At 35.2% G+C, this 12,645-nt stretch overlaps 1 protein-coding gene across 4 annotated transcripts in view; it reads right to left on the bottom strand.

Annotated features, from left to right (window-relative positions):
* The window catches only part of LOC118201930 (uncharacterized), a 155,857-nt gene that overhangs the window by 15,278 nt on the left and 127,934 nt on the right, over window positions 1-12,645 (bottom strand). For all 4 annotated transcript variants that reach the window (XM_085825751.1, XM_085825750.1, XM_085825753.1 and 1 more), the window contains one exon: window positions 1,667-1,730. In XM_085825751.1, coding sequence (XP_085681877.1) covers window positions 1,667-1,730 — 64 coding nt within the window. The remainder of the gene's footprint in view (window positions 1-1,666; window positions 1,731-12,645) is intronic.

Below are 12,645 nucleotides of genomic sequence, written 5' to 3'. Positions count from 1 at the left end.
AACATATGTTCCATTTGTACATACATAAAGAAACAGTGTCTGTAAATAACACTGAAGAATTTTACGATTCCTTAATGCTGTTTATTTAATTCCTTTAAATAAGAAAATAAAAGCATCAACATACATTAAAAAACTAAGTGAGAAAATTGAGTTTATTTAATAAATTATTACACACAACATATGTTAATATTAAATACAATGTTATCAACAAATTAACCAAAATTAAAATGAAACATACATTAGAAAAATAAGCAAATGCAATCGGTTTGGTTGTTAAAATAACGAGTAAACAAAGTTCCATAATATTGTAATTGTAAACATCACTCGACCAGACTCTAGAGCAACTGATATTACGAATAAGCTAGTATAGGGTTGCTTAGTCACAAATATTTCTCCCAGCGCTAAATGTACACCATCAAGCATGTGCAGCAAACAAAATTCACTTAACACGGATCAACTCAATATATGGTCTGCCATTACACAACCCGGAAAGTTAACTTATTGGCCAGCCCGTGGGTCTGGCATGTTCTTGAGCAAACAGGTCTATTAGCCTGAGGCTCGCATCCCGGGTTTGTTGGGTATACTCCTCTGCGACATACAACCCAAGCAGCTGGTAAGTAGCAAATTGATGGCCAGTGATGCCATGAGGTCTGTGTCACTCCAGGTGCATTGGCACCAATCCTTCCAAGGTTCTAGGACAGGGGTTGAACCCCTGGGCCTAGTTTGGCGGGGAGTGAGGATCCTTAGTGTGCTTAGTTCACAGAAAGGAGAATGCCCACTATATCATAGTATGTTATGTCCATTACTAATGTATGTGGATTATCAGTTAAACAAAAAACTACCTGTCCCCTAAAAGTTCTGCCGCAATGACTGGTGCAAGCTTGGCGAGATAATGCACCGAGAATCCCACCACATTCATGGTTGATGGAGTTTGTTAATCGAATGCCCGTGCTTTTTTTGAAATTTCATAAATTTAAATGTAGGTGTTTGATATTCAAATTATTAACAAATGAAATGACTCTTTTTATAATTTTAAGCAGAATTTTTTCTTCCGTTCATTGGCCTTTCTACCCTGAACTGTCTTTTTTATATGCTTTATTATCCGATATTTTTGCGTAACCGGAATTCTGTGATTCCCGAGGTATCAAAACACACACATTGCAGCTGTGAACTTTCATCTTTGGTACAGGAATTTAACACTGGATCTTCTTTAAAGGAGATGAAGTTTAGCAAGCATTCACAAAGCAACATGAGAAGAAAGGCTTAAGGTTTGAAAGATCAAAACTAACATTTACTTCAGCAATGAGGAAGTTAAATGCATTTATTTTTTTAGCAACAATGTACTAATGTATATAACGTAATAAAACGCAGTAAGTCGAACAAAACTTGGGGAAATTACGATGATTTTAACATCAAGGACATTACATTTATTTCACTTGAACAGGAATTTCTTACACTTTCACATAACAGCTTTTTAGAAGTTGTAACAGCAAAAATAAATAAATAAATAAATGCGAAAAATACTCAACATTTTCTTAAATTGTTAAATTTTTAAGTTGGTTTTTAAGAAACCAGCATTCATAAATCCTTACATTTTAGCTTAATAAATTTTTTAAACCGATTGCTAAACATTTATATTAGAATAATAAATAATAATAAAAATCACCTCGTTTTCCTACTGACTCATTTTTATAATGTGCATCATCATCTGAAACCAAGTCAGCAATTCCCTATAAAGAGAAGATATCAAACAAAATATTAGCAATATTAACATCGTATTTTCAGGGCTTGTACACATTTCCTTACATGAAAATTAAGGACTTTTAAGGACTGGACTTTTAAGGACCATCAGGACTGGACTTTTAAGGACCATCAAAGAAAAAACTAAGGACCTATCAGCAAACAAAAAAATGAATAGTATAAAGCAATTATCCATACAACCGACTTCATGCTTGTAATTTCACTTTAAGAAACTAACAGAAGTGTGTATTATGCACTATTATTAAATTCAATTTAATACTTACCATAAAACAATTTTGAAAATTAAACTAACTCCCTACAAGTTATGAAGTAGATAACATTAAATTAAGGACATAATTTGTAAGTCTTTGCCAATTCTGTCATTCTTACACCATGCTTATATTTATCTAAGATTTCGTACTTAATTCCAATGGCTATGCCTTCTTTCTTTTTCTTTTCTTTCTGACGCAACAATATTCTTGAGAGGTATCGTGAAATAATTTTCATGATAAATAGCATACAAACAGGTAGATCAAAGAAAAGTGAGCGATCTGAAGACAAGATTCCCCGAGCCGGATCGGGAAATGGCGCCACACATACTATACCAGCCTGGCTCATTGCTCGTTACTCGAGTCAATGCTTGTATTTTGAGACACATATTTTGTTAATACTTTCCTCGTATCTCAAATTTCTCATTTATATATAGATGTGTTCACAGCTCAAGGTTTCATTGTATTCTCATTTAGTTTTAGAAAAGAAATTTTATTCATTTTTCTCTTATTGTACTTTAAGTTATCATCCAAATTTTATCACTGTTCATTGCTCCTTCTTGCATTTTTTCGGTTAAAGCTTCCTCTCCCCCTTCAAATTGTGTGCTCAATATTATCCTTAAGTTTAAAAACACATTTTACTGATTATATTTTCATTGTTTTGCATTGTATTTTGCACCTTTTTTTTTTTCACATTTCAGACAGCAATGTGAAATTAACGCAAATTAAAACGAAACATACATTAGAAAAATAAGCAAATGCAATCAGTATGGATGTTAAAATAACGGGTAAACAAAGTTCCATAATATTGTAATTGTAAACATCACTCGACCAGACTCTACAGCAACTGATATAACGAATAAGCTAGTGTAGGGTTGCTTAGTCACCAGTATTTCTCCCCGTGTCAAATGTACACCATCAAGCATATGCAGTAAACAAAATTCAATAAAAAAACTACAATAAAAATTATACAAAATAACATAATACAATAAAAATTATACAACATATACAAAATAACATCATTAAGGCCTATCCAGGCAGAATTGGACCAAGTTTGTTGCACATGGAGCAAAAAGCAGAAGTTTTATGCAGTTATTCATGTTTTATGCAGAACTGGGAAAACTATGTATTTCGACACTACTGATCAGTGGCGTAGCTAGGGTGGGGCAAGAGGGGGCATCTGTCCCCGGGCGCAGCATCCAAGGGGCGCCAAACTGATGCTACGAAATTTTTTAATGAAATGTTTTCCATTCTTGGCACATAGAAAGGGGCGCAAATTCTTCAGTTGTCCCCGGGCGCTAGGAACTCTAGCTATGCCCCTGCTGATCTACTAACAGGTGACATTCAGTTGGCCTAAGACATAACCTGACTGTTTTTGATACAGGAGCAATTTCTTATAAGAAAGAAGTTGTAGCAAAACAGATAAATGCAACAAATCTCCTTGCATTTCCATATGCACAGGGGATAATTTTCCAACAGTTTTGAGAAACACGATTTACACAGAGATGTTAGCATGCAGAAAAAGGAATTTTAGAACCGATGAAATACGAAATCCTTACACACATATAGACTTGTAATACCTGCATAATGTAGGTATAATTATACAGTTATCATATCTATCTCTACCTATCTATATGCGTGTAGGTTTGTAAAAGATCAAATACACACAGGTCTCATGATTGGTTCATAAAATTTATGCAAAGCACATCTAAAGAGCAAAGCTAACCCAGACATACCTCAGTACTCTGAACTCACACAGAACTAACAACACCTGAAAGCAGACACTCTCTCTCCTCTTTTATATAGTTTTCACACAGCCACCGAGATATTTCTGGTACTTTTTGCTTCTCGAAACTACTCAATGCCTCGGCAAGCTTCGCCCCTATATATTTTCATGTTACATTATATGAAAAAATACAATAATTTCACATACATATAATTACTACAATCATCTACCTGTGTACAAAATTCATAACACTGCCCCCTTCCCAAGGACTGCACATCCCGAGCAGTACCATCTCTGGACCTAAGCTGTACTTACTACTAAGGAAAATCAATGCATTACTTAGAAAATAACATAAAACAAATAGAATAATAAATAAATAACTGCAAAAAATTTATCACTTTATATACATATATATGATCATGGCCTTAGTTTTCTACTTACATTATACAGGGTGGTTCAAAATTATATGTCAAAAATGTAGAGGGGACCCGAATAAGCATATTTCGTATAGGAATATGTGTATTGTAGTGCCGTATTAAAGTGATAGCATGTAAAGCAATATGAATCACAGGAAACTGAAAAAAGAAGACAAAAGAAGAATTATTAACAGTTCACAATAGGTGCTCAAAAGAGCAGCCACCAACAGCGATACAAAATTCACAGCAGCAGCGCGTAGATTGGCGTACATTAGAAAAGTCATCAGGCAAGTCGAGCACATGTCCAGCAGCAGACAAGCAGACAAGATCTTCTGCATAATGTGATGGGACTTACATACACGAGGCCTTTTATATGACCCCAAAAAAAATCCGAGTAGGTGAAATCAGGAGAACACGGTGGCCAGGGAACTGGCACTCCCCGTCCTATCCGATGCTGGCCGCATACAGCGTCCAAGTAATTCCTGACGTTCCAGCTGCAGTGAGCAGGGGCTCCATTGTGCTGGAATGAAATTGTGCTGTTGCGAACAGCTGGAGGAACATCGACCAAAAATTCAAGTAAGACCTCACTGTACATTCTTTAAGAAATTAATTCATTTCCTTGTGCAACTCTATACATCAAATGCACGTCGACAAGCTCTACACTGGTGTAATGATGACCAAAAATTCAGGTAAGACCTCACTGTACATTCTTTGAGAAGTTAATTCATTTCCTTGTGCATCTCTATACATGAAATGCACATCGACAAGCTCTACATTGGTGTAACGATATATGCTGTCAAGATCCATGTGAAAAATGAAGAATCCAGCTAGCACAGCACTTTTACATGCCGTACTCATCAGTGCTCGCTACCGGCTGAACACTGCATTACCGCACACACATTCCTATACGAAATCTGCTTATTTAGGGTCCCCTCTACTTGCCTTTACATTTTTGACATATGGTTTTGAACCACCCTGTATACAATACGTAGACCATCACCAACAACTATCACCATTTATAGTTATGATGATGGTCACACCATCATCATAACTATAAAATCAACTTTTAGATTTCTTTACGATCATAATACAGAATGGGATTATTCGCCATAGCCCTTGACTGCAGAGTTTTGACTTCAGAGTGTTTCACCATTTTTTACCTTTTCGTTCATACAAAGTATAGAAAATGCCTACCAGATAATTCGATCGATGCTGGTACAGATCCTAGCAGCAAACTGCTTTTCTTCTCGATAATTTCCATAGTTCTTGAACATTTGTTCAATCAGTTTCATTTTGAGTAGGATAAACGGCGTTTTAATACCATGTTTTTTGTTAAAAAGAATGTTGGAGTTCAATATTGTTATATCCATCAGCCCAAAAAAACATTTTCTTGTACCATTTAACCGATTTTCGAAAACACGAATAGTGTGTCATAACTGCAAGTCCTATGTCCATTTACCACCCATGTTTTTGTCATAATCTATAAAAAATTTAGGTTTTAAAATGTCTTCTCCAGAAATTCTAACTTTTATGCCAGATTTAGCCATTTCTATGTATGCTGGTTGGTATAAAAAAGTCCCCCTTTTTCTTTTTTTTCTTTCTTTGGAGGCAATGATGGTCACATTATTTTGCTGCATTACTTCCAATTCACCCTTTTTTTAGTTTTTTCCTGGAAAGTCTTTGAGCATTCTTTTTGGGGTTTTTAATACCGTTCCACAAACATTCGTTTTTACGGAAAGCAAATATTCCACAAGTGATGGGGAGCTGAAGAAGCGATCCAAATATATATTACAGTCAAAAGTCTTTAATCCGGACTCGTCAGAACTTCGGCGATTCCGGATTATAGATCATCAATTTAAATCTGGTAAAATGGCTTGCAGAAATTATAAAATTAAAAATATGAAACCGTAATTTATGAAATAAAAAGTAATTATGATCTAAAGGGTATCAAAATTTACAAAAAAAAGCTTAATATTTATTTGTTTATTAAACATTTCTTTCAACACGCGCATGCGTAAAGCATACATTACACATAGTCGAAAATTGGAAAATTGCAACCAGAAAACTATTTTATGTGTATTCGTGACATTTATAATGATGAGGAAATTGATTTAAATTATATTGGAGTACATAGAGATGAAACACTACATTTAGTGAGGAATTATAAGCCGAATAAAATAAAAACATCTGCCCTGAAGATGAGGATAATGCTGACAGATTAACTTCCAGTTCATTGCGCATCACGACGTTTCTCCCCCCCCTTCCGCAGAGCAGCGTGAAATTGATAAACAGATTTCGGAACGGTTAGAGAAACAAATTACCTCTCTGTCACTTTCTTCATGTCTTTATCATTTTTTGCAGCAGTTCCACTTTTTGTTTAATGGACATTGAAACATGCTTTCGCTTTGCAGATCCTTGGGCAGCTCCAGCATCGGAAATTCTATTTGACATAATCGAAAGTTCAAGCTTACTTTTATAAAATTGCTCTAACAGTCTGCAAAAAATAATAAGCCGGATACAATTCAAAGATTAAGGAACAACGCAATCTGCAACATTAACTGAAATAGATAATTAGGTAATTTTAGCTTAGCTTATACCGTTCGTTATACATTAAACACGCATGCGTAAACGTATTATGTGCATGCATATGCGCATGCGTAAAGGTATTACGTGCATGCGTGAATGCCTATGCGCATGCATTAATGCATTATGCGTTGACGCATGCGCAGAAAGTTTGTAGCTTTGAGGTCTGGATTAACGACTTTTGACTGTATACCCTTTCTCACATAAGTCACTCATCAATGTTTTCACTACTCCTTCTTCGTAAGACCCGGCGCTGCATAACATTTCCATGTCCTTCCTCTGCAGTAATTTAAAAAATTCCATACATAACCAGTAACTGATTCGCATAACTTATATATTTTTATACCGTAACGTGATTTTTGGATGGAACGTACTGTCAAAAGACAAAACAACATTTCCAAGCAAAAAGAGATTCATCTATGCAAACATTTTCCTCGGTTTTTTTTTTAACTTATTTTTTAAATTTTCTATGATTAGTCCTAGTTTTCCCAACTTTTTAGCACTCTTGTCTGAGGTGAAATGCAAAAAATTTTAATTATTAAGTAACATATCTGTATGCATAACCGTGTTGATAAACGGAATAGCGAATATTTCATTTTAGATTCACACTTTCAAATTAGATTTCTTGATTAATGCCCATCAATATTATTCAGGGGTGTTTGTGGGACCCAAAAAATCCCCTGAAACTTTTACGGACTTACTACCGACATTTTGGAGTTTCGAGAATGGGGGGGGGGGGGGGGAGAGAGAAATGAAAAATTACAATTATGAAGTATTGAATGACCTAATTATAAAAGTTCAATGAATTACTTTTTTTGCAAAATTAATAACCATAAATTTTCAAACATATAAACTACTACATTTTATGTAAATATTTTAAATTACCTGAATGAATTCTTTAAAAAAAATTATCTAATTTCTGCTGCTTTTTTTTTATTTTCTGATGATTGTGGGCTTGCCTTTTTTTGTGGTGAACTTCATAATTGCAGGAAGGTTGACTTTTATTTTCCTCATTTACAGTTGAAGAAATTTCCTCGAGAACTGCACATGCAGAGGTAGAAGCAGTTTGCTTTTCTGCTAATGTAGAAGGTTTTTCAGAGACTTTTATAGGTGACTCATCTGAAATACATGTTTTTAAGTCCTCTTGATATGTTTTCCAACTTCTATTCATATTCAGTAAGAGATCTTTGTGAATTGGATCAGTCATTGGATTTTTTGAGCCATATTTTTCACGAGGTTTCTTTAGAAGCCATTAAATCATATTTAATAGTCTGCACTGCATCTAGGGAATCAATCTTAAGAGAGGTTCTATAGTCAGTGACAAGTGTATCCATTAAGTTGTTGAATGCACTTTCCACTAATGGGCCATGGAAGCAGCTAAGGCAGGCTTTGACAATTTAGCCAATGTAGGATACTTATAATCATTTGTGAAATCATCTTTTAAATTAAAAACTTTAGACCAATATTTATCAATTGTACACTTGACTTGATTTCCACTTTCATCATATGTGTAGAGCATTTCTTTGGTGATATCAATATCACTCTGGTATAACCTTATTTCAGCTTCTACTTTTGACTTTTCATTATCACTAAAAATATGGGACATAAAAGATGATAATTTTTCAAAAGCTAATATTGTACTGGTTTTACCTCTTAGCTCTGGATCTAATGCTGTAAAAGTAATTAGATATGAATTTTTAAGGGGTAATTTCTGTTTCATATGCTGTGCTGTATTAGTAAAAGCTTTCATCAGAGAAATTTGGAATTCTTTTGCTATTGGATGATTTTTTGATAATTTCTTCAGGAGAGCGGAAGCTTCTGCACCAGTAAATATTACTTTGCTAGGTAGATGGAATTCTGGATTTGTGACATCAACCTTTAATAAATCATTATAAGATGCGCACTCTATATTTTCTGGCTTCATAAAAAAAGAGAAAAATTTTGCCATCAATTTATAAATAGTGGAATGTATTAAATGAAGCATTGGTTCTTTTGTTTCAAATAATTTAATATATGTGTTGAACTCTGGTAATAGTACTGCTGAATATAATGCCATATGCAATAAAGTTTTGTTTTGCATAACAAATAACCCATTTAGTATTCTTTTTTTTTTTTTTTTTTTTTTCGAGCATCCTTTGTGAGTTGTTGGGAATGCAAGCAAGAATACACCCCTTCAACAATTTTTTTTTCTGAGCTGCAGAAATATTTCTTTTATTGTATACAGTTTCAACATAGGAAAAATAATCCCCTTTAGCAGTTTTATCCTTGTAGTGAAAATAAAATGCAATAAGAGCATCCCACAGATCTTTGATTCTTTTCAAAACACATAAAATGTACACCCACCTATGGTCTGGTCTCTTCAAGGGCTTAATTAAGTTTTTTAATGGCAAGGGATTCACAGATTTTGAAAAAATTTTCTCTTATACTGCAGCTTTTCATATCAAAATAGATGTCATCAAACAAATCTTCTAAGTATCTATCAAAACATGAAGCAAATTTTTTTGCACAGTTATTAGCTGTGTGACATGTGTCACCATCAATATCTAATAACTGGGGTGCTTTGTTTGATCATAGTCTTATGGTGACTTCCTATATGTTTTACCACCAATCCTCAAATTCCATATCACAGATTATGTTCTTGCTGCATTAATATAAATATTAACAAGACATAGTGCACAATAAAAATTAAGCTTTATTTCGGAACTTCGCGCACATTCCCCGATAGCCTGCCTGTTTCGCTCTGCTCGCTACTCGTAAGAAACTTCACCTCTAGGGTTGCCACACTTATCGGAGGGCGCCATCACCACAGAGTTTCCCCCCAGTTCCTTTAATGGCTATTCAAAGGAACGACATAGGTTATGAAATTATCTCAGAGGATCCGTACTGTCGGGTATTTTTTACATGATTACAAAATTAGAATATAAAATTAGAAAAGATCAAAATGCAATTCAATATATAACAAGGTATTGACGCATATAATAAACATGAAATAACAAGAAATATGTTAAGATATGAATTTTTAAAAAATGTTTTAAATTGTTATGTAAGAAGCAAGTTTCTTAGGGAAGTGAACATGTCTTCCCGATCTGGTGACAGTTTGTGTCTTAGAGAGCTCGTTTGCAGATTTATTCTGCTGAACTGTCTTTAAGTCTTTATTTGTTTTCAGTACAGGCAAATTAGAGTCCGAAAGCAAATAGGCTGGTTTCACACGGTCTACAGACACAGTAGATTTCAGACCGTTAATATCAATTGTGAAAGTTTTGTCCGTTCTAGAAAGGACTTTATGCGGACCTGTATATGAGGTGGCTTTACTCGATCGACACGTAAGTATACATGCGTACACAACTTTAAGGTAGCACTTATGTAACATTTTTCTTGGCAATGTGCAGATGTTGCTATTGGATTCAATTGTTGCATTCTATGCCGAAGATTCGTGATAAATTGTGTGTCATACGGAGATATCTTAGATGACGTTATCATATCACTAGGCAGCTTGAGAGTTGTGCCGTACACCAGTTCAGCACAAGATGACTGTAGATCTTCCTTTACGGCCGTCCGAATACCAAGCATAACAACTGGTAGTGTTTCAGTCCAGTTATTGGTCTGGTGAGCCTTGAGAGAAGATTTTAAATGTCGATGAAATCATTCAACAATGCCGTTGGACATTGGATGATAGGCTGTTCTTGTGATTCTGTTCGTACCCATAATGCGCGTAAATTCTGAAAAAAGTGCGGATCTCATTTGAGAACTTTGGTCTGTTGTTATGATCGATGGGCAGCCAAAACGAGATATCCAACAGTTGAAGATGGCTCTGCAAATGGTTTCCGTTTTCATATCCGGGATGGGAATGGCTTCAGGCCATCTGAGAATCTATCTATCAGAGTCAAAAGGTACACGTTGCCTTCTGATGGAGGTAACGGTCCGATGATATCCATATGGATTTCTGAAAAACGTGCATCAGGAAGAGAGAATGTGCCCAGTGGTGCTTTAGTATGCCAAGTAATTTTCGATTTTTGGCAAGATTCACAGGATTTCACCCAATTTTTGATATGATGTTTCATATTGGGCCATACATAACGAGAACAAATAAGCTTCGTAGTAGCTGCAATTCCTGGATGTGACAGATTATGCAGATGATTAAAGATAAGTCTGCGAAAGGAATTCGGAACAAATGGACGAGGAATGTCTGTTGATATGTCACAAAGAATATTACCATCAGAATATTGGCACGGTTTAAATTCCAGTTTCAAAGATGATGTGTTGTTTTTGAGAAGGTCTTGTATCTCTGGATCATGCCGGTGAGCTTCCGAAAATTTTTTAAAATCCAAAAATGGAGATTTTGTTATGGAATCAATTTCGATTCTCGAAAGAGGGTCAGCAACGACGTTTTTTGAACCTTGCACATGCCTAATATCAGTAGAGCACTGAGAAATAAAATCTAAATGGTGCAATTGTCGAGATGAACATTTATGAGGGTTCTGTTTAAAAGCGTATATTAACGGTTTTTGATCCGTATAAATTATAAAATTTCTGCCCTCTAACATGTGTCGGAATTTATTAATTGCAGAATAAATTGAAAATAATTCCCTATCGTACGCGGACCATTTCTGTTAACTTTTATTGAGTTTCATAGAGAAAAATGCTATAGGTTGTTGAGACAACTGTATAAGTGTGCCGCCTACTGCGACGTCTGAGGCATCTACCCAGATGCTTAGCTGGGCTCCGGGAATAGGGTGTCTCAAAAGGGTAGCCTGAGCAATGGCATTTTTGGCAGCAATAAAGGCTTGTTCAGCATTCTCGTTCCAATTTAATTGTAGGGATGAATCCTGAACACGAGAACGAGGTTTCTTTTTATTAATATAGCCTTCTAACAATTTTATTAAAGGAGAAAGAATATGTGCTGCTTTAGGTATGAAACATCTGTAAAAGTTAAACATGCCTAAAAATCGGCGAAGCTGAGTGAGAGTAGTAGGTTGAGGAAAATATGATATAATGAACGGTGTTATGTTTAACAGGTTGGTTAGGATCTGGTAATCTAGTAACTGAAGGAAATTCTTTTAAAATTTTGTGATATGGTGTATCACTAAATACAGTTTCTACTGAATAAATGCTTGCACTTTTCACGCAACCGACGGTTTTAAAATGCGTTTTTAAATCTTTGAGACATTTGTTTCTGAGATCAGGCACCAATTCAAAGAAATGGAGAAAATCTGCTCCAAGAATGGGTGTACTAATAACATTTGCTATAAGAAAAGTCCATGTAAACTGTCGTCTTAATTTGAAATCCAAAGAAAGTGTTTTTTGACCATAAACATGAGTAGTAGAAGAATTAGCAGCGAAAAGTGTTTGTTAGGACGAATTCCGTTTTTGAGAATTATTTGCTGGAAGTAAGGACACGTCAGAGCCGGTATCGACCAAGAATGAAAGGTTTGTTCTACGGTCACGAACGAACAGGCGACGTGAAACTTGAGGCAAAGAATAAGTCGCCTCTATTCTTTGCTGATTTCGTTTTCCTGCCATGAACAAGGTTTTGTACGTTTGTCATCTCTACACTTTTTCCTAAAACGTCTATGATACCAGCAAACAGAATAATATCTCCTTTTGGAATTGCTTCTTTCCTTATTGCGATCACTGTGATTTGGCGAGCGACCACGGGAAAGAGAAATACGATCAATACGTTTAATTTTTCTATCTGTTTAAATAATTTATCCTCAAGGGACTGATCGACTGTGTGAGAAACGGCACAAGACCCTGGGGTTGGATTTACTTCTAAAATTCTGTCGGCAATTTCTGCAGCTTTATCTACAGTTAAATTGGAAACCGCTGCCAAAATAGACTGAACAGTCGAAGGCAAACGTTGAAGAAATAATTCTAACATTAAGTTATCAGGAACATTTAAAGATTCTGCTCG

The sequence above is a fragment of the Stegodyphus dumicola genome, chromosome 10 (assembly GCF_044657685.1).
Source record: "Stegodyphus dumicola isolate Sdum_Otavi_A_Nest chromosome 10, ASM4465768v1".
NCBI lineage: Eukaryota > Metazoa > Arthropoda > Arachnida > Araneae > Eresidae > Stegodyphus > Stegodyphus dumicola.
This window is presented reverse-complemented; position numbering and strand designations above follow the sequence as displayed.